This window comes from Giraffa tippelskirchi, chromosome 1, assembly GCF_054371585.1.
Source record: "Giraffa tippelskirchi isolate mGirTip1 chromosome 1, T2T-mGirTip1v1.2.pri, whole genome shotgun sequence".
Classification (NCBI taxonomy): domain Eukaryota; kingdom Metazoa; phylum Chordata; class Mammalia; order Artiodactyla; family Giraffidae; genus Giraffa; species Giraffa tippelskirchi.
In genome coordinates, this window is record NC_137275.1 from 108,294,789 (window position 1) to 108,321,955 (window position 27,167).

The 27,167-nt window shown below is 45.9% G+C and overlaps 2 protein-coding genes across 7 annotated transcripts in view; one reads left to right on the plus strand and one right to left on the minus strand.

Annotated features, from left to right (window-relative positions):
• LOC145506582 (liprin-alpha-1-like) overlaps positions 1–13,523 on the minus strand; it is a 38,795-nt gene extending 25,272 nt beyond the window's left edge. For 2 of the 5 annotated variants that reach the window (XM_081491571.1, XM_081491587.1), the window contains exon 1: positions 13,324–13,497. The gene's annotated coding sequence lies outside the window, so the exon portion shown is untranslated. Of the gene's footprint in view, positions 1–13,323 lie in introns of all 5 variants that reach the window. The other 3 variants (XM_081491576.1, XM_081491597.1, XM_081491605.1) reach the window with 3 other exon arrangements.
• LOC145506495 (N(6)-adenosine-methyltransferase non-catalytic subunit METTL14-like) overlaps positions 1–27,167 on the plus strand; it is an 87,795-nt gene that overhangs the window by 53,211 nt on the left and 7,417 nt on the right. The window contains exon 6 of one of the 2 annotated variants that reach the window (XM_081491319.1): positions 18,310–18,436. The exons of the other annotated variant lie outside the window; for it this stretch is intronic. Within the exon in view, the coding sequence (XP_081347445.1) occupies positions 18,310–18,436 (127 nt within the window). The remainder of the gene's footprint in view (positions 1–18,309; positions 18,437–27,167) is intronic. 2 annotated transcript variants of the gene reach the window in all.

Genomic DNA, 27,167 nt, shown 5'->3' on the forward strand with positions numbered 1-27,167 from the left:
AGCCACCCAGAGGAGGGGCCCTGGTTGTCAAATTAGGATCTGACAGCTTGATCCAGAAGACGGCCCCCGAAGTCAGTTTCACACATGAGGGTCCAGGAGGGGGTCATGTCAGAGACCCCTGGGACAGCAGACAGGATGGAAACGGTGGGGGAAGGTCCTGGAGGCAGGCGGCCCAGGCCTGCCTTCTGGAAGAGCGCCTCTTCCGCCCACCCCCTACTCCTTTGTCCCTCCGATGGCGTTGAGATCAGAGCCAGGGATTTCAGGAAATGGAAAAGAGCAGCTTGTGCGCCAACATGTTTCCCTGTACCTGAAACCCATCAGCATTTTTCAAGTCCAACCTCAAAGCCAGGGTATTATTGATGTCCTAGGAATGTCTTTGTAAAACATTGCCCAGGGGGCCCCGCGCCCAGGGAGAGCTCCCACACTGCCCGGGAACGTCAAGGCGCTCTCCACACGGCTGTTCCGTCACGTTTGCTCTGCAGGAGATCATTGGTATCAAGGACCAGCTGCTGGCAGAACTCTTGAGGGAAAGTCTTCAGCTGACTGAAGGAGCCTCACCCACACTGTGGAGGGCAATTCGCTTGACTTGAAGTCCACTGATTTAAACGTAAATATTCTAAAAACATAAATCATCTAAAAACACCTTCACAGAAACATCTAGAACAATGTTAATGGCCCAGCAAAAGTGAATAAAGTTAACTATCAGAAGCGACTTCTGAACGCCCATCCCAAAGCAACTTCTCCCTTGTCTGACTGTCTTGTGTCCCTAGGCCTGTAAGGCCATTCTCATCTCTTACCTGAATTTTTAGAACCCTCTTGAACTACTGTTTAGGATCTTATGATGTGAAAAATCATGACCAGAGCCTTCCAAAGCATTAGCTCGCATTTTCACTCGCATTATGTCTGGGATGTTTATGGATGTGGATCCTCTTGAAAACAGAGATTGTGTGTTGTTTTTCTCCAGCTCCTACCATCTTGTCTGAGAAAAAGTAGAAATAAAAACCCACTGACTCCACTGCTGCCTTTCCTTCAAAACGATGTGCTGAGCTCATGTGGGCAGGAGAACAAAGTCTTCACAAGCTCATGTGTTCACAACGGCTTTATCATTGCTTTTGCCTGCCTCCTGACAGCACACCAGGACAGTCTGTTACAGAAATTAGAAACAGTTGATGGCAAAAGATGAGGGAATTGACTGGAATACCAGCTCCATGAGGAGGCGATCTTATAAGTCTTATATATACTCCAAGACCAGCCACAACTCCAGACATTAGACAAACTGCCTTGACCTGAGCAAACATTCTCTGTGTTGCCAATTAACACCTTGTGGCTGATGCCTTTTTTGCTAAAAAAGAAACACAGGAAATATACTGCCAGATTATAGCAAATAAAATGAAAATTATGACAATTTTGTTTTGTACTGTAACAAAGCTTATTGTGCCTTATTGAATTATCTTAGTGAATCATCTCATAACTAAACTGTTGCATATTTTAACATATAACTGAATATATACTGTACATTTTAACAAGAAATGGTACATTTAAAAAATCTTTCAGATGTCTTTATAACCCTAGAAAACATAAATTGTGCATATTTTTTGTTTTTAAACATCTACTCTATATGAGTGAAATGAAAACTAAAGGAAAACCATCAGTTTCACACCTTTATACCTGTATTTCAAGGGCTAAAATCTAGCATGCTTGTTTTTCTTTTTCAGGTGACTATTTGAAGAAAGTTCCAAGACTGCTTACTTAACTCATTTACACAAGCTTTTTGGCAACAGTATAACTGGAACTCTTTACTAAAAGACACTGCTATAATGATAAAATGCATATTTTCTTTAAGGACTAATATTTCATTAATTCCACACAAAACTATTATACTCCCTACTGAAATGCTTTCAGTTTCAACTTTTATTTATTTTAAGCTTTTCAGATTTTAACTTTTATTTATAGGCTCAGAAGAGGGGTTGTGTTGGGATTAAAGAAGGATCATGGTTCTGTGATTGTGTAACTAGAATATCCATACAGATGACGTCTGGCGTGGAGATATGACCACATCACTCATTTTCAAACCCTCAAGTCCATCCTCTCATGTAACCCATGTACACACGTGTGAACCCAAACCAAACTAGCTATTATGTGAAGGGGCAAGGAGAAGGGAATCCTGCTAGAAGACTTTCTGCGATTATCCCATTTTCCCCGCAAACTTGGGAAGTGGTGTAATGCAAGTACTTGCTTTCCCTGCACAGGACCTGGTTGGGGACTTGAAGGAGCAGCTTTCCAATCACTTCAAGGACGTCATGGTCGGCCTCATGTACCCCCCACCCTCATATGATGCCCACGAGCTGTGGCACGCCATGAAAGTAGAGCGGGTCACCCAGTGATATACTGCCACGTGTGATCGGCGGCGGAGGGGGACATGTCAGCAAAGAAGAAATGAGAGAAATGCTTGGGGTGAGGGGGTTGTCATGAAAGGGGGGCCTCCGTAGCCCAGCGGCAGGGTCACTTGACTCTTCTTTTGAGCAAACTCAGATCCACGACCCGGCCCTGTGCAGAGCGGCCAAGAGGAAAGAGGAAATGAGCTGCTTTGGGGGCTGTTTGCATTTGTCTCTGTCCCAGTATGGCTTTCAGCTTCCCTGATGGCTCAGTGGTAAAGAATTCACCTGCCAATGAGGCAGGCGCATGTTCGATTTCTGGATCAGGAAGAACTCCTGGAGGAGGGCATGGCAATCCACTCCAGTATTCTTGCCTGGAGAATCCCATAGACAGAGGAGCCTGGCGGGCTACAGTACCTGGGGTCACGAAAAGTAGGACACAACTCGGTGACTAAACAGCAGCATCAGCCCCTTTGTCTTCCTCTGTTAAGTGGAAATGTTAGCATTCTTGTGAATCTCTGTAAACTATTGTATCAATTGGGCTCATAAAGGAATGAGTCAGTAATGCTGAGGCAGAGACAAAACATAGATGACATCTATATTTTTGCAACCCTAAATTAGTCCTTTACCAAAACTACTGCTCAAATGTAGCAAAATCTTGCTTCTAAAGGATCAGAACAATTCTTTCTTACAGGCAAGTCATGAAAGAAACTGACTACAGATTTGTCAGAGGTTTGTTGGCTAGGGAAGGGGGGCAGATGACTTTCCAGATCTTTCCAAATGCTGAATGAAACACCAGCAGAGACGCTGCAATCCCTCCAGGGGGATGCCTGCCAATGACCTGATTTCCCCCATCTGGAAACAACACGAAAAGGGAAAGGAAGACAATTAGGGAACCTGGCTCATGGCCATCGTATTCACAAATCAGCACTGTGGTTTGTTTTAGTCGCTAACTCATGTCCGATTCTTTGTGACCCCATGGACTGTAGCCTCCAAGCTCCTCTGCCCATGTGATTTCCCAGGCAAGAATACTGGAATGGGTTGCTATTTTCTTCTCCAAGGGATCCTCCCCGCCCAGGGATCAAACCAGCGTGTCTTCCTTGGCAGGCAGTTTCTTTACCGCTAAGCCACCAGGGCGGAGAAGGCAATGGCACCCCACTCCAGTACTCTTGCCTGGAAAATCTCATGGACGGAGGAGCCTGGTAGGCTGCAGTCCATGGGGTCACACAGAGTCGGACACGACTGAAGCAACTTAGCAAGCCACCAAGGAAGATCTGTAGATCAGCACAGGCCTTATATAAAACATGAATTTCAACTAATGTCTTTTTAAGTGTTGCATATGTCAATCCGTACCTCTTGCAAAATGATGTAACTAAAAGCCTAAGGAGAAAGTCCCGGGATGCAGGCGGGCGCCCACGGTGTTCTCACCGCAGGAGCCGAGCACGGTGCAGACAGGCCTAGTATTGCAGAGCAAACGTGACGGAACAGCCTTTTTGAGGGTGCCTTGAAGTTCCCGGTCAGTGTGGGAGCCCTCCCTGGGCGCGGGGCCCCAGGGGCCATGGCCCCTGAAAAATGACCTCCCAGCCAGCACTTCCCAGCCCGGGGTGACACTCAGCCCGAAGTTGGCAGGGGAGGCTATCTTCCTTGGAGGCCGGAAAGGCAGCCCCAGAGAGTGGGTTTTCAGTCCTCCCTCGCCCAGCAAGTGTGGGGCTCCTCAGATCCCAGACCTCCAGGCCTCCTCCCAGGGCCTCAACTCGCGAGTCAGGCCCGGGTGACTGCCTGCACTCTGGGAGCCTTGCAAAGATAGTCCTAGGGCAACGCGTCCTCCCATGGGGCAGGAGGCCAGATGAGTATGGCGGAGAGGTCCGTGTGCCATGCCGGTGTCCCCTGGCCAAGGCCAGCCCGCACTTCCCAGGGGCCCCCGGCGAGGGGTGGCGGGCCTACCCCGGCCCTGTCCAACGCCGCTGAGGGGAGCAAAGCTAGCTCCGGCAGACGAAAGCAAACAGCCACGGGATGGCTCCAAAGGCATTGCTGGGGCACTCCGCGTGTAGCCTTCCCAGGAGAAAAATGCCGGTTGGGGCCCCTAGGCCCGGGATCCAGGCGGGCACCCACGGTGTTCTCCCTGCAGGAGCTGAGCACGGTGCAGACAGGCCTAGTCTCGCGAGCTCTCTCCCGCAGAGCAAACGTGACAGAACAGCCGTGTGGAGGGCGCCTTGTGTCACGTTCCCAGGCAGTGTGGGAGCTCTCCCTGGGCGCGGGGCCCCAGGGGCCATGGCCCCTGAAAAATGACCTCCCAGCCAGCGCTTCCCAGCCCAGGATGACTCTCAGCCCAAACGCGGTAGGGGAGGCTATCGTCCTTGGAGGCAGGAAAGGCAGCCCCAGAGAGTGGCTTTTCAGTCCTCCCTCGCACAGAAAGTCTGGGGCTCCTCAGACGCCAGACCTCCGGGCCTGCTCCCTGGGCCTCAATTCCCGAGTCCAGCCCGGGTGTCCGCCCGCACTCTGGGAGGCTTACAAAGACATTCCTACGACATCAATAACCCCCTGGCTTTGAGGTTGGACTAGAAAAATGCTGATGGGTTTCAGGTACAGGGAAACATGTTGGCGCACAAGCTGCTCTTTTCCATTTCCTGGAATCCCTGGCTCAGATCCCAACACCATCAGAGGGACAGAGGCGTGGGGGGTGGGCAGAAGAGGCGATCCTGCAGAAGGCAGGCCTGGGCTGCCTGCCTCCAGGACCTTCCCCCACCGTTTCCATCCTATCTGCTGTCCCAGGGGTCTCTGACATGACCCCCTCCTGGACCCTCATGTGTGAAACTGACTTCGGGGGCCGTCTTCTGGATCAAGCTGTCAGATCCTAATTTGACAACCAGGGCCCCTCCTCTGGGTGGCTGGGGAAGCAGTTTTCAAGCTGAGCTCCCCTGGGACCACAGTGCCTGGCGGGGGGCAGGGGCCAGTGGGTCACCTGTGGGCACAGCCCGTCGGCCGGGCTCAGCCTCCATCCGCCCCACACACGGAGCCATGAGCACGTTTCTTCCAGGCCCGCCCCTCCCCCTCCACTGGGTTCCTGGCCCGGGGAACCCAGCGGGGTGTGCGGACCTCTGTCTGGGGTACCTCAGGGGCACTGGACAGGGGATCGGGGACTTGAGTGGACACTGGGGAGGGGCCTTCCTTGGGGACGTTTCTGACGGCTCCTGGGAAACAGGACTGCACGCTCCTCACACCTCCAAGCATGGACCAGGCTCAGCAGTTTATACACCCTGGGAGCAGGTGAGAAGCGCAGTGTGGGGCCCACCTGGACCTGCTGAGTCAGAACCTGCGTCTTGACGACCTCAGGGGCTTCCATGCACACCCCGAGACCCTGCACCCAGGCAGCCAGCTCAAAGCTTGGTTCCCACCAGACCACCTGCCCCGCTCAGCCTTCCAACCACGAGCCATGCCTCCCCCACCCATGGCTGTACTTCGAGGGGTCCTGCGTGAACTCCCCCCACTCCTGGGATAACCGCTCATGTGTAAAGGCCCAGCTTTGTGGATGGGTGAATGGTGCCCTCCAAAAGAGACACCCACATCCCAACTCCTCATATTTGCGAGGGGGGCTTTATTCGGAAATGGGGTCTTTGCAGATGAAATCAAGTTAGATAAGGTTATAGAGGATTAGCTGGGCCTTATGCAGAATGCTGGGTGTCTTTATAAGAAGAGGAAGGACACACAGAGAGGAGTAGGCCATGTGAGTAGGAAGCGGAGGCTGGGGGCACGTGGCCCCAAACCCAAGAACACCTGGAGCCCCAGAAACTGGAAGAGCTGGAAGTGACGCTCCCCCAGAGCCCGGGTCGGGGGGCCCGGTCCTGCTGACGCCTTGGAATTTAGTAAATCGGAAAGATAACCCTGTATGCAAGACAACAAAAGAGACACAGATATATAGAACAGTATCATGGACTCTATGGGAGAGGGCGAGGGCGGGATGATATGGGAGAATGGCACTGATGCATGTCAATTATCATATGTGAAACGAATCGCCAGTCCAGGTTCGACGCATGATACAGGGTGCTCGGGGCCGGTGCGCCGGGATGACCTGGAGGGATGGGATGGGGAGGGGGCTGGGAGGGGGGTTTCGGAAGGGGAACACATGTACACCCATGGTGGATTCATGTCAATGTATGGCAAAACAAATACAGTATTGTAAAGTTAAAAGATAGATAAATAACCTAATCTAATAAAAATAAAGAAAATACAATAAACTTCTGGTCCCAGAACTGGGAGAGAATCGATTAGTATTGTTTTAAGCCTCCCCCACCCCCAGCCCCCAGGTTGTGGTCGTCAGTATCAGAAGCCCCATCTGGGACTCTCAATATTCTGTGTCCTTAAGATCTACCAGCTCAGCTCAATTCCAGAAAAATAAACGACCCAATCAAAAAGTGGGCCAAAGAACTAAACAGACATTTCTCCAAAGAAGACATACAGATGGCTAACAAACACATGAAAAGATGCTCAACATCACTCATTATTGGAGAAATGCAAATGAAAACCACAATGAGGTACCATTTCACGCCAGTCAGAATGGCTGCTATCCAAAAGTCTACAAGCAATAAATGCTGGAGGGTGTTACGCTGTTGGTGAGAATGCAAACTAGTACAGCCACTATGGAGAACAGTGTGGAGACTCCTTCAACAACTGAGAATACAACTGCCATATGACCCAGCAATCCCACTGCTGGGCATACACACCGAGGAAACCAGAATTGAAAGAGACACGTGTACCCCAATGTTCACTGCAGCACTGTTTATAATAGCCAGGACATGGAAGCAATCTAGATGTCCATCACAAGACGAATGGATAAGGAAGCTGTGTTACATATACACAATGGAATATTACTCAGCCATTAGAAAGAATACATTTGAACCAGTTCTATTGAGATGGATGAAACTGGAGCCCATTATACGCAGTGAAGTAAGCCAGAAAGAAAAGCACCAATACAGTATACTAATGCCTATATATGGAATTTGAAAGATGGTAACAATAACCCTATATGCGAGATAGCAAAAGAGACACAGATGCATAGAACAGTCTTATGGACTCTGAGAGAGAAGGTGAGGGTGGGACGATCTGAGAGAATAGCATTGAAACGTGTATATTATCATATGTGAAACAGAACGTCATTCCAGGTTCGATGCATGAGACAAATGCTCAGGGCTGGGGCAATGGGATGACCCAGAGGGATGGGATGGGGAGGGAGGTGGGAGGGGGGTTCAGGATGGGGAACACATCTAAACCCATGGCTGATTCATGTTAATGTATGGTAAAAACCACTACAATATTGTAAAGTAATTAGCCCCCAACTAAAATGAATAAGCTAATTAAAAAAATAAAAAGCAGAAACAATACTTTGTCAACAAAGGTCTATCTAGTCAAGGCTGCGGTTTTTCCAGTACTCATATATGGATGTGAGAGTTGGACTATAAAGAAAGCTGAGCGCAGAAGACTTGATGCTTTTGGACTGTGGTCTTGGAGAAGACTCTTGAGAGTCCCTTAGACTGCAAGGAGATCCAACAGCCCATCCTAAAGGAAATCAGTCCTCAATATTCATTGGAAGGACTGATGTTGAAGCTGAAACTCCAATATTTTGGCCACCTGATGCGAAGAGCTGACTCAACTGGAAAGACCCTGATGTAGAGAAAGAATGAAGGCAGGAGGAGAAGGGGACGACAGAGGATGAGATGCTTAGGTGGCATCACTGACTCAACGGACATGAGTTTGGGTAAACGTTGGGAGTTGGAGATGGACAGGGAGGCCTGGAGTGCTGCTGTTCATGGGGTCGCAAAGAGTTGGACACGAATGAGCAAATGGACTGAGCTGCGAAACTAAAAGAGAAAATATTTGAATATCAGATCAAAATTACACACATCTATACATAATCATGACTTCTCTAATAAAAGTTTTTATGCCTGAGCCTCACAGCAAACGACAACAAAAAAAGATCCACCCCTTGACCGCGACTTCAGCCAGGCCGGTCTTCCCCTGTTCATCACGGGATGTCTTCTCAACAATAAACCTCCTGACTCGGGAGAAAGGCTCGCGCCGCACGTCTGTGTGGGGCTTGAGGCCCACGCTTCCCCCGGAGCAGCTCAGCCTCACACACCCGCTGGCCCTGGGGGAGCACAGGGGGTCACACACCTCTGAGCCCCCGTGACCTGGTCACAACTGCAGATGACCGGGCCAGCAGACGTCTCAGGAGGGCGGACTTGCTTCTCTGCCCCCATTTCTCTTGCTTCACTGTCCTTTTGCATTCTCCCATCCCTGCTCCTGGTCTTCCCTTGGGCCTCCCTTGGGGCTCAGCTGCTAAAGAATCCGCCTGCAATGTGGGACCTGGGTTCGATGCCTGCGTTGGGAAGATCCCCTGGTAAGGGAAAGGCTACCCACTCCATTATTCTCGCCTGGAGAATTCCATGAACTGTATAGTCCATGGGGTTGCAAAGAGTTGGACGTGACTGAGCAACTTTCATTTCATTCATCCCTGCTCCTGGTCCAGCCTGTCCAGCTGGCCCTCAATGTTGGGGTCCGGGGGACACTGGTGACATCTGGGGACATTTACGGTTATATTTACAAATGCTGCAACATATCAAATGCCAGCAACGCCAAGGCTGAGGAATCCCACTTTAAGACTCTTCATCTTTTGGGGGTCGTTGATTATTCAAAGGAGTCCATGGATTTCTTTCTCCTTGGGGAAGCAGCACAATTTTGTTTCACAGTGGGCAAGGTTGTGTGGCTGGGCGCTCTCCGAGGCTATCTTGTTCCCCAAACCCTCTCACTTCTTGTAATCAGAGCACACCCGGCAATGAGCCATCCCAGGCATCTCTCGCTAATCCCGCTGGCGTGGACCCGCGCACACCCTGCATGCTGCCTGCGCCCAGCGGCCCCTGAATAGACTCTGGTCTCGAGCAGGGGAAGGCAACAGGCTGCTTGGGGCCTGACTCATCTCAGGGGAAAGCTCAGGCTTCCAAGGGCCATGGAAAAGACGGTTATGACCTAAAGACAGCATAAGAAGATGGCTCATGCTCAGCTCCAGCTTTTTGAAATCTTGAACCCTTTAGTTTACACCACGGGAGCATTTTCATCTAAAAAGGGCCCATCAGGGGCTTCCCTGGTGGCCCAGTGGTCAACACTCTGCCTTCCAATGCAGGGAGTGTGGGTTCAATCCTTGGTTGGGGAACTAAGATGCCCACATGCCTTGAGGTGTGGCCCCAACATTTTTTTAAAAAAAGGTCCAATCAACTGCTGAAAACCTTTTAAAGCTATAGAACCAAATTATCACTGAAATTTGGGGTCACTGTGACCTTGTAACTTGTATTCATAAGAAGAAATACATTTTTGGTCTTTGTCCCCCAGTCCTGACACAGAGCTCCTAAAACTCGGGGAATTTCCTAAGTGGGGACAGCAGTCAAGGTGTCTCTTGTTAGGTGAATGAGATGACTTTTCAGAGAGTGCCTCTTTTCCAAAGGGGGGCGGCTTTTTGCCAGGGGAACTAACCACATGGTTAGAGGATTGGAACTTCCGGTCCCTCCCCACTACCATGTCTGGGAACGCGAGAAGGGCTTCCTGTCGAAGCAATCACCAACAGCCAGTGATTTAACCAATTGTGCTTGTGTGATGAATCCTCCAGAAAAACCACCAAACAGGGTCTGGACAGCTCTGGGTTGATGAACACATGCAGATTTGGGGAAAGCGGGGCTTGGAGAGCGTGAAGTTCCGTGCCTCCCCCACACACACTCCGTCCTGTGCATCCCCTTCCATCTGCTGTTCCTGAGTTTAGTACCTTTTACAATAAAGCTGTGATCTAGTAGGCAACATGTTTCTCTGAGTTCTGTGAGCCACTCTACCAATTAATAGAACCCAAAGTCATTAGAACCTCTGAACGGGTGGCCAGTGGGTCAGAGTGCAGGTGACCATCTGGGCTTGCAAATGATGTGTGAAGTGGGGCGAGGGTCTTATAGGGTTGGGCCTTTAACCTGTGGGGTCTGGCACTACCCGCAGATAGGCAGTGTCCACACTGAGTTAAGCTGCAGGACCCCCAGCTGCTGTCACAGAAGTGTGGGTGGTGCCAGGCAAACAACGCATGCATGTTGGAACTGGGAGAAGAATCCTCCCAGTTGGTACAACTCCATCTTTTCTGGTGGCCATTACCAGTGTCTTTATGTTTGATATTTATTTCAAAGTCAAGTTTTAAAAAAGATATGTGTGGCGAAGGATTTCACTGGACTTGGAAAGGCTCTTCTTTCCCTTTTGTGAGCATGGCCATTCCATTATCCTATGAGCAATAATGATAGATGACTAAATATTCACATCACCAGTGAGAATTTCCCAAGAGCCAGACTCTACATTAAGTACTTTAGGACAACCCAGTGATGTAATGACTTGTTTCCCAGGTGGCTCAGCAGAAAAAACCCCGCCAGCCAATGTAGGAGATGCAGGAGACTTGGGTTCAATCCCTGGGTTGGGAAGATCCCCTGGAGGAGGAAATGACAAACCATTTCAGCATTCTTGCCTGAAAAATCCACAGATACAGGATCTTGGAGGCTACAATCCACAGGGCTGCAAAGAGGTGGACACGAATGAGCAACTGAACATGCACACAGTTATGTAAATACTGTTGTTGTCTCTGTTTGATGAGTGATGAAGCTTCATTGTTGTTGTTGTTCAGTCATCAGATTTTGTCTGATTCTTTGCGACTCCATGGACTACGCGCTCCATGGAATTCTCTAGGCGAGAATACTGGAATGGCTAGTGTTTCCCTTCTCCAGGGGATTTTTCTGACTCCCCACAGATTGTAAGGCTAAAGTTGAGCATTATTGTTTTCTATTTCATTGCAAATAGCCTTTGGGTATCTGAAAGGACAGGGTAGGTACTTTCAAGGGGTCTTCTGCATAACAAAGCCCTTTCGGCAAATGTGGTCATAATATCCAGGTAGGCGTTGCTGCTGTGAGTGTCACATCTCAGCCAGAAGGCAAATTCTGAGCTCTTCCTCTGGCAGAAACCAATTCACAAAATAAGCCAAGAAAGAGAGCTGGAAAAACAAACCACACCAACAACCGGAAAAGCATTCCTCATGAGGCAAAGCTAGAGAAAACTCAACAATCTTGTGGCCCAAAAACCCGCTTGGAAACGAATGTTCAGTAAGGAAGAGACGAAACACGGCAAGTTCCAAGGAAGAGGCCATGCCCATGGACAGTGTAGTTTAGAGACGGCCTGACCGCTAGATGAAGACACACGCCAGTGTAAAGCCTTTGCAGACAGCAGTGATGGTCATCACCATAGTTAAGTGTTTAGTCTGGTGACAACCTGCCCTGGGCACCACACGAGGGAGCAGACCTGGTTCTCTTCCTCTGCCCTCACACCATTTCCTCATGAAGGCAGCTCAGGTGCTATTGTGCCCTGCCTGCCTGTCTGGCTCATCCATGAGCTGTGACCACCTCCAAGGAAGGACTCCGCCTTCTCTTCTCTGTGCACCATGAACCTGCAAAAAGTTGGCCTTCAGAACCTCAGGAGACTCACCCCACCCCCACTATAGGCAGAACCCTCCGCAGGCATTAAAACAGCTGCGGAGTCACTATGGCCCAAGCCCTGGTTACGGATCCCTGGAGCCTACTACAGCCTGTACAGCGTGAATAATCAGGTCCTTTATACACAGATTCCTGCCTGTCAGATCTGAGCTTGGGATTCATTGTAAGCTATGGCCCTCCCATGGCAGCCAGGGGGGCCGCGAGTAGACAAAGGGGCTAGAATCTGAGTTTCGAGGGAGGCATTGAAAGGACAGGCACGGAGGCAACCTGTTGCAAACTGAGCGAGGGTCCCTGCGTGTCTCAGAGGAGGCCTCTGGTGTGCAAGTGTGGAGGAGGGCCCCCACGGTGCAAAGGAAAGAGAGGTACTCAGGGGCAAAGGCTCTTGGCCTCTCCTGTAGCAGCTCCAGTTGGTAGCCCGTGAAAAGTGGACAGCCAATGTGGTCACATGAGCGTGACTCTTATTCCCTCACAAAGCAAGAGAAAGGGGGCAGGGTGTGGCAGTACCCCGAGGGTGTGGTGGGGTGGATGAAGGGAGGTGTCCTTCCTCTCTTTAGTGCAAACTGCTTTTGTCAGCCTCAGAGCTGCCAGACGGCAGTTACCAAGTCAGGTCCCCACAGTACCCAGTGTGGGCTGGGCGCCTTAGCCCCTGTCACATGGACAAGCCACACCATATGGCTTCCCTGAGTTCTAACAGCAGGATCTGGGGGTTTTGTCTAGGTACACACTTCCTTGCTGTAGCTCTGTTACCTCCTTTGAGCCCCGCTCTTGTCCTCTAGAAAAAGGACATTGATTGCTACCTTAGCAGGTTGCTACCTTAATCCTGTGAAGACTAATTAGGGGAACCCTACAATGAGTAGCTTGCCTTAAGACATATCAATGACTAGCTGGCCTTAAGAGATCCTGGGCTTCCCTGATAGATCAGCTGGTAAAGAACCCTCCTGCCATGCAGGAGACCCCGGTTTGATTTCTGGGTCGCGAATCCTGATCCGCTGCAGAAGGGACAGGCTACCCACTCCAGTCTTCTCGGGCTTCACTTGTGGCTCAGCTGGTAAAGAATCTGCCTGCAATGCGGGAGACCTGGGTTCAATCCTTGGACTGGGAAGATCCCCTGGGGAAGGGAAAGGCTACCCACTCCAGCAGTCTGGCCTGGAGAATTCCATGGACTGTAGAGCCCATGGGGTCGCAAGAGTCGGACACGACTGAGGAACTTCACTTCATTTTCAAGAGGTATGACCTGAATCCAGATTAAACTGGAGGCTCCCAGTGTCCTCTGGCATTTCTTCGCTGAAGCCAGCCAAAACCCACACACGTGCATTTCCAGGGTCTCCACTTAGCCAGCTAGACAGAAAACCCAGCGTGGTGCAAACAAGCTGACAGACAAGTAGGAGAGGACTCACCGGCAGACGGCTTCGCTCAGGTCTCAGGTGGATCTCCGGGACCACAGCAGGAACCGGCGCTCTCAGCCCGTGGGCTCAGCAGCGCCCTCATTCTCAGGCGGGCGGCTCTGCCCTGACGGGCGCGGGAAAGCCACCAACTGCCCCAGGCTGACCTCACGCCGCTTCCACCGCTGTAGCCTGACCTCACCCAGCCACACCCCTTTTGGCGGAACTTCCTCTTCCTCTCTTGATTCCAGCCTGAGGCCCGGCCCTGGGCCCCGATTGGTCACAGCCCCAGTCCTGAGCCAATCACGGTGGCCAGGGAGGATGGAGCACACCGATTGGCCAGCTCCAGGTCATGGGACCATATTCCAGGTCCCGTGACCATACTCCAGGTCACGTGTGAGCTGCTCGCCCTGTGTCAGCGGTGGAGAGAGTGCTGTACCCCAAGAGCAGGGCTGAGAGTCCAGTCACTGTGTCCGTGTGCTCAGGGTCCTGGGACGTGCCTGCGCGTCCTCTCTACACACCGCTTTGTCCTCTGCAGACGGAAGATTCACGATAAACCTCTTCGCTTCGCAAGCGCTGTTGCACGCACCCACATTCAAGGGAGCAAGGCCTCCGGTTTGAAGGTAAGTTTGGAGATCCTCTCTTAACCTCCGGGCTTGTTTCTTGTATCCTGTTAGAATAATTTATTCAGTCTGAAAACCCCCAGGAGGACCACCACATGCTGCTTTGCGTATTCAGGATTCTTAGCTGTTCTGAGTAGAGGGCATGGCCCAGGGGCCTCCCAAAGGCAATGAATTTTGTCCAAGGAAGCACCTGAGAGGCTGAATCTCTGAGTCACTTTGCTGTACGCCTTAGACAAACAAATTATGGTAAATCAGCAATACCTCAATTTAAAGAAAAGATATTTCCTCATCAAAAATTGTTCGAATTTTGTCAAGTTTTTCTTTCAATTGCTGGTTCTTCGTATGCAGTCTAATTGGCTTGGTGGTGTTTTGTGAGTTAGGGATCCAACTTACCTTCTCCTATGGATACAATATTGTCCCAATGGGACGATTCCTTTGTCCTTTCTCCTGGAAATGTCCTTTCTGCGTTTACATATTAAGAAGCTATTTTTCCAAATGCCAAGTATCGAGAAGTTCAGGTCTTTGGTAATTTGTACCCCAGAGGCTTGTTTCCACTTCTGTGTCTTCTCTTCGCATTTTACCATTGCCCATTTGTTGTATACACAAGTGCCCTCAGAGGGCTCTCTGCAGTGAACCGTGTATGTTTCTGTGAGGACAGAGGATGTGAGCACGGAGGAGAGGCTGAGTCCATAGTGACCATGTGACCATGCTCAGCAAGCCCAATATTAAGTCTGGCTGAGACTTTCTCAGGCAAGGTCTGTGTTTCTTCCTCTTGGTGTCTGGATACGCAAAAAGATGTTGGTGGATTGGGACGTGGGTCTCTGGGTCCAGCAGTGTAGAGATATACCTATGGCCTGCTTTTCCATGATATTTTCCTCCTGCGGGCTCCGCTGAGCTGGTGTAGAGAGATTTCTGCTAAAGGCTTGAGAGGTAGTCAATCCTTCTGCTTTTCATGCCCTGCCTCGTCCATACTTCTGTCATTTTTTTTAATGTAGCTAATTTTCAATGGTGTTAGCCCTTGTGTCATTGTGACACTCAGGCACCTGTGGTTTAATAGACCTCCAAGTTCCGGGAGCTCTTTGCCTGGTGCAGACATGGAGCACTCAGGGAGCAGTACCACATCTACACCCAGGGCTGTGAAACTCCTGGACCAGAGAGAAGGTTCTTGCCAGGAAGGCTGCATCCCTGCTGTGGGGGGTTCGGAGTTATCACTTCCGATTGCACATCCCCCGGGCCCTCGGTGCAGGCCCCACTCTGAGATCTGGAAAGGAGGTGGCTTCCCTCCCTGACACAGAACTAGTCTTTTCTGTCCTCGTCCTTGTCGCGTCCCATCTGGCTCCCAGGCTCTACCCTTGAGCCTCACCCACAGGATCAGGAGAGCCCAGTTCTAGAGGAGTGTCATACAAGGAGAGTCTCCTGGAGACACTCCATCCCCGGGCCTAAATAAGCACTTCTTCGGAGTTTCACAGCCCTGGGTGTAGATCCTGGGTTTGTGTCCATTTTACAGTTGAATATGTTGAGCCTCAGATCATTGTGTGATTTGCCCTGGATCACTGTGCGGGTCAGCGGGTGAGCTGAGATTTGAACCCAGACTGTATGTCTTGGAGGCCGTGACGATACAGGTGTTTCCGCTCCTCGGTTAATTTTATTTCAAGTTTTTTTTTTTTTTTGATGCATTTGTATATGGGACTTTTCTGTTCTCTTATGCTTCCTATCCTGCTATATTGCTGAGTTTATTAGTTTTAATACTTCTTACTTGGTGGCGTTTTTAGGGTTTCATATAAATCCTGTCATAATCGAATAGTGACAGTGTAACTTCCTCTGTTCCAATGGGGATGCCATTTATTCCCTTTTCTGGCCTAGTTCCTCTGGGTAGGACACTTCCGCCACTATGTTGAACAAGATTGGTGAGAATGGGCATCCTTGTACTATTCCTGATCTTTTAGGAAAATCTTTCAGCTCTTTATCACTGAGTTGGATGTTAGCTGTGGGTTTGTCTTAACGTGCCCTTTAGGATGTTCCATGGATAACCACTGTATTGAGAGATGGTATCAGAATTGATGTTACACTTTGTTGAAAGCTTTTTCTGCCATTATTGAGAAGATCACATGATTTTAGTCTTCATTTTGCTCATATTGTGTATCACAGTAATTGATGTACAGATAATAAATCATGCTTGCAGGCCCAGAATAAATCCATTTGATCCTAGTGTATGATTCTTTTAACGTATGCTTCAGTTTGGCTTGGTAATACTTTTTTGAGGATTTTTACATCCAAGTACACCAGGGTCAGGGTTCTCTGGTGGTTCATATGGTAAAGAATCTGCCTGCAATGCGGGAGGCCTGGGTTTGACCCCTGGGTCAGGAAGATCCCCTCGAGAAAGGAATGGCTACCCCACTCCAATGTTCTTGCCTGGCAAATTCTGTGGACAGGGACCTGGTGGGCTATAGTCCATGGGTCACAAATAACTGGACATGACTGAGTGACTCACACTTACAAGAGTGCTTCTTGACATTTTTAATATCTACACTGAAGATTTTATCTCAGTCAAAAATTACAGTCAAAGGCAAACATGTCAAAAGTCCAAGAGTCCTTAGAATTAAATGACAATAAGACATAACAGATGAAAGCAAGAAGGACTCCACATATTTACTTTTCATAAGAATTTTAGCTCTTCCGAGGAATTCTCATTAAGCTGAATTAAAATGCAAGCTTTAGTTTAAAATCTTAACCTTTTTCGGTATTATGTTTCTATTTTGAGACTGAAAGTTCATTATTTATGTACGAGATATTAAGCAATGCTATGTAGCTATTAAAATCATATTTTCAAAAACTCGAATGACATTTATAAGCACTTATATTGGAAAAATAGCTAGGAATAGAAGATGATCCCGTATAGCTTTAAATGAAAGTACATATGTGTTGAATGATAGTTTTCAGATTGTATTGATTTATTTTTATTTGGAGAATAACTGCTTTACAGTGTTGGGTTGGTTTTCCTCATGCAATTCCACGAATAAACCATAAGTATATTATCCACTCTTTGGTGAGACTGCCTCCCAGTTCCTGGCATCCCACCCTCTAGGTCGTCCCAGAGCACCATGCTGGGCTCCCTATGTTATCCAGCCACTTCCCACTAGCTAGCTATTTTACATATGGTAGTGGCTATGTTTCAGTGCTACTCTCTCCATTTGTCCCACCCTCTCCTTCTCCAGCTGAGTTCACAAGTCCTTCCTCTACATCTGTGTATCTATTTCTGCCCTTCAAATATTCACCAGTACCATTTTACAAGATCGCATGCATATGCATTCATATACTATGTTTGTTGTTCTCTTTCTGACTGATGTCACTCTGTATCACAGTTTCTAGGTTCATCCACCTCAGTTCAACGGACTCGTATATGTTCCTTTCCATGGCTGAGTCGTATTCCTTTGCATGTATGTTCCACAACTTCTTTTTCCATTGTTCTCTTGAGAGACATTAGGTTGCTTCCATGCCCTGCCTATGTTAAATAGTGCTGCAATGGACATTGGGTACCTATGTCTTTTTAGAGTTATGGTTTTCTCAGGGTGTATGGCCAGTAGGGGATTGTTGTGTCATATTGTAGTTTTAGTCCTACTTTTTCAAGAAACCTACGTTCCTTCTCCATAGTGGCTGTATCCATTGACATGTCTACCAACATTGCAAGAGGGTTCCCTTTCTTCCATGTCCTGTCCAGCGATTATCATGTGTAGAATTGTTGATGATGGCCATTGTGACTGGTGTAAGGTGATACCTCATGTAGTTTTGATTAGCATTTCCTGAATAATGAGCGATGTGGAGCATCTTTTCATGTGTTTGGTGGCCTTCTTCCTGTCTTCTTTGGAGAAATTTGTTCAGGTCTTCTGCTCATTTTTCAATTGGTTGCTTTTTTTCCAGTATTAGTCTCGATGATCTACTTGTGTACTTTGTAGATAATCCTTTCCAAGGATTCCATAACGTACATAATTCCTCAGAACATACCTTAGTCTTTTTGGACGGAAGAACATCAAGTGCCTTCTTTGGTGTGTATGTATGTACATGGCATGTGTTTATTTTCATTGTGCAGATCTTGCCCTTATTCCATTAGATTTATCCCTGAGGAGTTCATAGTTTTTGATGACATTATAATCAAGGGTATTCTTTAAAATGTCAATTTCTGGTCTCGTTTAGTATGCTGAAGTACGGAGCATTTTTATATGTTGACCTTGTATACTGCAACGTTGCTGAACTCACTTTCATGCTTGTACCTCTTTTGTTGATTCATTTTCCACGTTAATCATCAGGTCGTCAGCAAGTACGGTTATATTGTTTTTTCAGTTCATATGATTTCGATTTCTTTTTTCTTGTCTTGTTACAGTGGCTAGGAGTTCCAGTACAGAGTTGAATAAAAGCCAAGAGAGCAGACATCCTTGCTTGGTTCCTGATCTTGAGGAGAAACACCATATGATGTCAGCTCTACATTTTTTGCAGATGCCGTTTATGAGGTTGGGGCAGTTTTCTTCCATTCCTAGATTGCTAAGATTTCCATATATAAATGATAAATATTGTCAGATGCCTTTTCTCTCTCTTTTGAGGTGAGACTGTGGTTTTTATTTTCAGTCCATTGATATGGTGAATTTCACTGATTTCTTCAAATGTTGGCCCAAACTTATGTTCTTGGGATAAACCCTACTTGTCATGCTACCTTGTACTTTTAATTGATTACTGATTTCCTGATGTGTCATTAAGGAATTTTGCATCTGTGTCTCTGAGGGATATTGATATTCTTGTAATATGTTTGTCTGGTTTGGGTATCAAGAGAATTCTGGCCTCAGAATGAGTTAGGTGTTTCTTTCTTTACTATTTTGGAATAGTTTGTGTATAACCAGGATTTTCTTCATAACTGTTTGTTAGGATTCACTAGTAAGGCCATTTAGGATAGAGATTTTGTGCGTGTGGGTGTATGGGTAGGTAAGATTTCTAACTATGGATTTGAGTTTTAATAGATTGAGGTTATCTGTTTCTTACTGAGTGGCTTTCATAGGTTGTGTCTTTCAACAAAGTAGGGTATTTTATCTAAGTTGCCTGAAGTTGTTCACAGTTTACCCTTTCCTTTCAGTGTCTATAGGATCTGTACTGATGTTCCCTCTTTGATTCTTGATATTGGTAGTTTATGTCTTCTCTTTTTTCTTCGTCACTCGGCTTAGTCATTTTTATTGATAGTTTGAAGAACCTGATTTTAGTTTTTTCATTTCATTTTGTTTCTCTGGTCTGTGTTTCATTGATTTTTACTCTTTCATTTTCTTCTTTCTGCTTGCTGTGGATTTCATTTGTTCTTTTATAAGTTGTTTAAGATAGAGTCTTAGAGGATCGATTCAAAATCTTTCTTCATTTGTGTAAGTATTTAATCCTATCAGTTTCCCTCCAGGTACTGATCTAGCCATGTCCCGTAGCTTTTTAGTATATTGTATATTCACTTTTATTCACTTCAACATATTTCCTGTTTCATTTGTGATTTCTTCTTTGACACATGAATTCTTTAGAAATATGCTACTTTGCTGATGTTTGGGAGACTCCTGGATATCAGGGGTTTTTTAATTTCTAATTTAAATCTGTTGAGATCAGAAAACATGCTTTGTATGATTTGAGTCACTTTAAGTATGCTGAGATTTGTCTGTCTTTTGAAGAATGTCCCGTATCCCCTTGAGAAGAGTTTTATCGTGCTTCTTGTTGGATAGAGTGTTCTATCAAATGTCAGTTAGATCAAGTTGGTTGATAGTGCTGTTTAAGAGGGTTCTCTGGTAGCTCAGATGGTACAGAATCTGCCTGGAATGCGGGAGACCTGGGTTTGATCCTTGAGTTGAGAAGATCCCCGGGAGGAGGGCTTGGCAACCCACTCCAGTACTCTTGCCTGGAGAATTGTTTAAAGGCTTCAACATCCTTACTGACCTTGGTTGGTTGTCTGTTTTGGCTTCCTTGTTCAATCAGTTATTGAGTCACGGAGAGGAAGACTGAGGTCCCTGACTGTAATCGTGGGTGTGTCTATTTCTTCTTTCAGTCTATTTCGTTGTTGTTTTCCTTATCTCTTCTTTTTAAACCTATTTTTTAATACACTTAACTGACTTTGAAATTAGCAGATGTGTTGCTAAAGAAATTTAGAACACAAAGCGTTGAAACTAAAATTCAAGCTAGCCAGAGATATTTTTAGTGAGTAGAGTTAGGTCGATCCTTCAAACTTGTTCATGAGTCGTGCTCATTCTTTGTTGACATATTATGATGTATAAAAGCTATTTCAGAGAAGTAATGTGTAGTCATTACAATTTTATCATGGTTTGGTAGATAAGTTAAATTTATTGCCACAGATGAGTCATAGACTTTTAATGGTATAATTTCTTTGTATAAAATTTTGCCAGCAAATTTAAAAGGTAGCAAAGAAAAGATCAAATAATTTTGAAGTTATGCTCAATACTGTTGTCTTTGGCTTAGCCTTTGAGATTATGTAATTGTTTAAAAATCCATTTTCAAGATGATGTAAATGGCCCTTGTGACTGCTTCCGTGGGTTTTTGTCCTCAATTGCTGCTGCTGCTGCTAAGTCGCTTCAGTCGTGTCCGACTCTGTGCGACCCCATAGACGGCAGGCCACCAGGCCCCCACGTCCCTGGGATTCTCCAGGCAAGAACACTGGAGTGGGTTGCCATTTCCTTCTCCAATGCATGCAAGGGAAAAGTGAAAGTGAAGTCACTCAGTTGTGTCCTACTCTTCACGACCCCATGGACTGTAGCCTACCAGGCTCCTCCGTCCATGGGATTTTCCAGGCAAGAGTACTGGAGTGGGTTGCCATTTCCTTGTCCAGAGGATCTTCCCAACCTAGGGACTGAACCCAGGTCTCCTGCATTGCAGGCAGATTCTTTACCATCTGAGCCACCAAAGGTGCTGAGTACTCTGCCGATTGTAGATGCCACTGATTAATTCACAGAAATTCCTTGCTTAGGACTTTGCAGATGAAGTTACTGCTTAAAGATTACTTTTGTCATTTAAAAAAAGCAAAGTTAATATCTCATTTGAATGTGATTACTGTTTTAATTAATTTCCATTTATATGCACTATCAATTAATTCAATTAAAACATTGGGCTTTTAAAAAATTGAGTATCTTATACTGAAGTGAGTTTCTCTTTGTGCACGTGCTAACAAACTTCATGCATCTATCTGTGCGTCATGAATTGTTTTTTTTTCCCCTCCCTTCCTTTCTGCCTTCCTCATCTTTCTTTTATGTAAAGTGTAGTTGATTTACAATGTTATATTAGTTTCAAGTGTGTAACAGTGATTCAGAATTTTTTCTTTTTCTTTTTTTTTTTTTACTGGCTGTGCTGAGTCTTTGCTGCTGCACAGGCTTTTCCCTTGCTGCGGCAGGCGGGGACACTCTCTAGCGGTGGTTCCTCAGCTTCTCACTGCAGTGGCTTCTCTTGCTGTGGCTCCCGGGCTCTAGAGCACTGGCTCAATGGTTGTGGGGCATGGACTTGGTTGCTTCTTGGCATGTGGGATCTTCCTGGATCACGGATTGAACCCGTGTCTCCTGCATCAGCAGGTGATTCTTTGTCACTGAGCAACCAGGGAAGCCCTGATTCAGCAGTTTTACAGATTACACTCCATTTAAAGCTATTACAAAATAATGACTATATTTCCCTGTGCTGTACAATATATCTCTGTTGCTTAGCTATGTCATACATAGTCGCTTGTATGTCTTAACCCCATACCCCAATTTTGTCCCTCCCCAATTGTCCCTGAGATAAAGTTGTGAGATATATACATATACAGTGGACTATTACTCAGCCATAAAAGGAGAAAACTCTGCTATACACAACAATGCGATCGACCTAGAGAGTCTTCTGTTCAGTGAAATAAGCCAGGGAAAGACAAATACTCTCTGCTGTCACTGACATATGGGATTTTTAAAGTGAAATAAACAAACATACCAATCACAGTTATAGACAAATGTCCTAGCAGCTCCCTGCCTCTCTTCATCCCGCTTCCCTTCCCGACTCTTTCCTTTGCTTTCCTCCCTGCTTCCTTCTGTGCTCTTCCTTCCCTTTCTCTCTCTGCTTTTCCTTTTTCTCCTCCTCTCTCTCCTTTCCATGCTCACTCTCCTTTCTCCCTCCACCCCATGCCTTTCAGTGACCATGTTGAGCCAAGGGGGTGTTGTTGTTGTTTTTCAGTCACTAAGTTGTGCCCAACTCTTTGTGACCTCATGGACTGCAGCTGTCAGGATGCTCTGTCCTCCACTATCTTCTGGAATTTGCTCAGATTTATGTCCATTGAGTCAGTGATGCCATCTAACCATCCCATCCTCTGCTACCCCCTTCTCTTGTGGCCTTCAATCTTTCCCAGCATCAGGGTTTTTTCCAGTGAGTTGGCTCTTCCCATCAGGTGGCCAAGGGGTAAATTAAGCTTATTTCTTTCTTTAGCACATTCACTGGAGTAACACATAGAACAGGCTCAGCATCACTAAGTTGGTCTGTTTCCTGAGCTGACTATCGTATTAACAGATCCCTACCAGAAAATGTGCTGTGTCCAGGAATCACTCAACTTTTTAACTTTCTAATCGCAAAGTGAATTCTTCCTTTTATATCTTAGAGGTCGGAGAAAATTACATCTTTGGGCTACTTTCCTTTTTCCAATTCACCTGCTTTCACATTTTAAGTATTTGATTTTACAGTTTTAAGCAAATCATGGGGCCGTGTGTGTGTGTTCATAATCTGAAATACATCACAACTTATCTTTGTTTCATGAAATGCCAGTTGAACACCAGATACTGTCATTTGGTCAATTTGTGATATATACAAGCTGTGCTTGTATCTATTTGCATTCATCAGGACAAGTATTTAAACTAAATTGGTGTGCTAGTTCAATATGACTAAGTTCCGTCAATTTTATCAGTTGATTACCTCATTTAGTGGGTGTTTTCATTTTTCTAAATAACTAACCTCAAAATTTAAAACTAACCTTGTCATTGGGAATCCAAAATTAATTTAATTTCTAACAAGAGCATGAGAAAGGGTGCAATTAGGATACTTGATAAAGTAAGTTTTAAATCAAAAAGATCAAATTTAAAACATAGAATGATAATCTGACAAACTGGGTTTAATAATTACTGTGAATTTTGACCCAATACAGATGTAAATATCGTGAAATATCTACACTTACACATGTCCACATCAATAAGGTTTATTGGCAGAAGTCTTTTGCAAGGTAATTTGATAATACATATTATAATAACTAGAGAAATGTGTATAAACTTCATGACTACCACAGGGAAGTAAACATTCCATCTTAAAAAACTGGGAAAATATCTGGGCATGAATACGTCCATTATGGTGTTACCTACAATAGTAATATATTAAAATCAACATAAACATCCAGCAATAGGAAAATGACCAAATAAATAAGAGTATCATGCAATTGATAGAATTTTGTATAGCCATTAAAGAAGTAAAAATCATGGAGGCTCTGTAGGAACATAGAACATTCCATACTAAAATGTTATATGCTGTCTGTGCTATCATTTAATTTATGTGAGAACCACAGAACTAGAACTATTTATCCAATGTGTGCTTAGGGAGAATATGTCAGACTCTGTGCTAAAAACAACAGGCAGAAGCTGGCATGTAAAACCTTTGAGTATTTAATAAGTGTTTATGTGTAGTTTGTTTAATGCAGTGCTTGCTGTGTTAGTTTGCTGGGGCAACAATATCGAAGCCCTAGAGACACCTACTGCCTCACACTTCTGGAAGCCAGAAGTCCACAACCAAGGTTCAGGCAGAGCTGACCCCTCCTGAGGGTCAGGATGGCATCTCCCCCACGCCTCGCCCGTCAGTGCTGGTGGTTTGGCGATAATCACGGGCGCGCCTGGGCTGCGGGAAGCACCACCCCCATCTCTGCCTTCGCCTTTATATGGTGTTCTCCCCGTGTGCTGGTCCGTCTCCGGATTTTTGCTTTTTTAAGGATACCACTCACAATGGATTGGGCCCACCCAAGCTTAGTGGTGAAGAAGTGCCTGCCAATGCAGGAGACTTAGGTTCAATCCCTGGGTCAGGAAGATCCCCTGGAGAGGAAAATGGCAACCCACTCCAGTATTCTTGCCTGGGAAATCCCATGGACAGAAGAGCCTGGTGCGCTACAGTTCATGGAGTTGCAAAGAGTTGGACATGACTTAGCAACTAAACAACAACGTGTGTGTGTGCTTGCTAAGTCACTTCAGTCATGTCTGACTCTGTGCAACCCTATGGACTAAAGCCCGCCAGGCTCCTCTGTCCATGGGATTCTCCAGGCAAGCATACTGGAGTGGGTTGCCATGCCCTCTTTCAGGGGAGCTTCTCGACCCAAGGATCAAACCCATGACTCTTATGTCTCCTACATTGCAGGCAGGTTTTTATCACTTTAATAGTAGGACTCAGTGCCCCCCGGGGAACCCTAGCAACAACAATGACCTCTAATTAAATCCATCCCCTCGGTAAAGATGCGCTCTCTAAATAAGGTCAGCCTCTGAGGCGCTGGCGGTTAAGCACTCCAGTAAATGAATTTATTGTGGATGGGGGTCAATTCAACCCATGACATTTAGGATACTATAACGTTTTAATAAATATTGGCTAATATTGTTACTATTCTTGCCAATAGTATTAAGAGCAGTAGTCAGAATATCATGAGATTGTGTGTTGTGAAACCAATCGCATTAACAAAATAGGATCAAAACCGTTGATTTTCTAGGGTGATAAGTTTCTAAGTAATCAGGAATTTTTTGTTTCCTTCTTCTGTTTTTCTCACCCTTATTTTAAAATTTTTATCATGCCTATCCTTCTCTAGATTTCGCACTATTTAAAAAGGGGGGAAATCTAAAACATCTCTTAAATATTAATATAAGCAGTTGCCATTCAACCATAAATACAAATTCCCAGGCTTTCCTCTCTTTCCCATCTTCAAACAGTGTCTTTTTCGTCTCCAATAGAAACACACCTGTGAAAAGTCCAGCTCCCTGATGGAGGAAGACAGAGGCTCTTTTCTTTCATTCTGTCTTTAACTATTACTTGAAACAGCAGCCTTCTCAGCTGCCTTCGTGTCCATTCCGAGGACTCTCTTTACTTTCCGGCCACACCGTGCGGCATGTAGGAGCTCAGCTCACCAACCAAGGGTCGAACCCTTGCCCCCTGCACTGGAGGCGCGGTGTCTTAACCACTGGACCTCCAGGAAAGTCCCAGTTCTTAGAATGTTACTTCACCATCTCTGCTTTTCCTGGCAGGAAAAACAAGGCATAATGTTTAAATTTCTCTCATCTCTGCTGATGACTGTGTAGTGATTACAACGTACGTGTTACTGCCTGTGGACTGTTTGTAGGAAAAAGGCCCTCAGGCCAGGTGACAAAATCTTTGCCTGTTTTAAAGTTATTCTTTTCTGTCATGATCTTTTTAAATATTTGTTTTCCTCCAGGTATCTGGTCTGTTGGATTTCTGTCTTCCTTGTGTGTCACCATCCTTGAGTTAGGACCCAGTGTTTTGTTTTCAGGAAACAAAATCTTGGATTGTGTAGCTTTCAGATTAAGAAGAAATGAATGATAAAGGTAACCATCATTTTGGAGTATTGATGGGCCACTTTTAAATATATATATATATATAACTCATAGATTATTCAGCTAAAATTTTTATAACTTATTTTATTTTATTTGACCATGCTGGTCTCCGTTGCTATGCGGGCTTTTCTTGTTGCAGAGAGAGGGTGCTCCCCTCTGACTGCAGAGCCGGGCCCTGGGCTCGCCGCTCAGTGTTCGGGCCCCAGGGTCCAGAGCACAGGCTCAGTACCGTGGTGTACGGACTGTTGCTCCAGACGTATGGGATCTTCCTGGACCAGTGATCGAACCCGAGTCTCCCGCACTGGCAGGCAGATTCTTTACCCCTGAGACATCTGGGAAGCCCCCAGGAAAGAAATTTTAAATTAAAAATGTATTGTTTTCACCTCATAAGATACAAACTGTCTTATTAAAATAGTAAGACTCAGTATTAACACGAGGGTGAGGCAGAAGCCACAGTCCCTGGGACCGTAGTCATGAGCCCTTCTGTCTGGCCCTGCTCCTGATATCTCAGGGTCCCTACAGTTTTAGAAAGACATTTCATGTGCAAGAAAACAGAGGATCCGTTAAATGAATTATTATTCATCCAAATGATGGGATGCCTGATGATCATTAAACACTGCGTTAAGGACAATATTTCATGGAAAATGTTCACGATATATCAAGTGAAAGAGTAAGCTAATAAATATAATACAGATTCGATTTTCTGCAATAATGATTAAAAAGTGTGGAAGTGTATACGTCAAACTTAAACCATCATTGTTTCTAGGCAATGGCACGATGGAAAAAGCTTTGTGATTTTAGCATTTTATCGTTTCTTTAGATGAACATGCACTGATTATGAAATTGGGTGGACTGAAGTTGGGGTCTGTTATAATGTTGAGGGGTGAGGTAAAGCCATTATATAAAGAATCTTGAATATATAACACACTGGAGTATTAACACCCATTCATTTGTTTAATCACTTAACCATTAATTCATTTAACAAATACTTTCTACCCTTTTACTCTATGATAATCACTGAGGAAGGGCTTCCCAGGTGGCTCAGTGGTAAAGAATTCTCCTGCCAATGCAGAATCCCCTGGGTCAGGAAGATCCCCTGGAGTAGGAAATGGTAACCGTCTCCAGTATTCTTGCCTGGAGAATGCCATGGACATGGAGCCTGGCGGACTACAGTCCATGGGATCTCCTATGAGTCGGACAGGGCTTAGCGAATACACAACAACAAAAAGTCATGGTGGAGGCCACCACGGATATACAACAGTGAGCAAAACAAACTCTCCCTGCCCTTAAGGAGCTTAGTGGGGAAAAGGAGAAGTAATAAGAATCACCCAAGTACATGTATAATTATATCCATGATAAGTGCAGTGAAGGAAAGGAATAGTGCTATGAGGGTCCATGGCAGGAATGCAATATCCATATTAAAATTTTAAATTATTATCTAATCAAAATATATAGTGCCTCCTTGTGTGTGTGTGTGTGTGTTTGTGTGTGTGTACGCGCGTGCTGTGTATTGTACGTTGTCACCAGCAGCAGCATCTCAAGTGAATACTCCAAAACTAGGAAAAGGAAATTCTAGCGAAAATATCTAGAAATACCAAAAGAGTGTGAAAATTCTTCA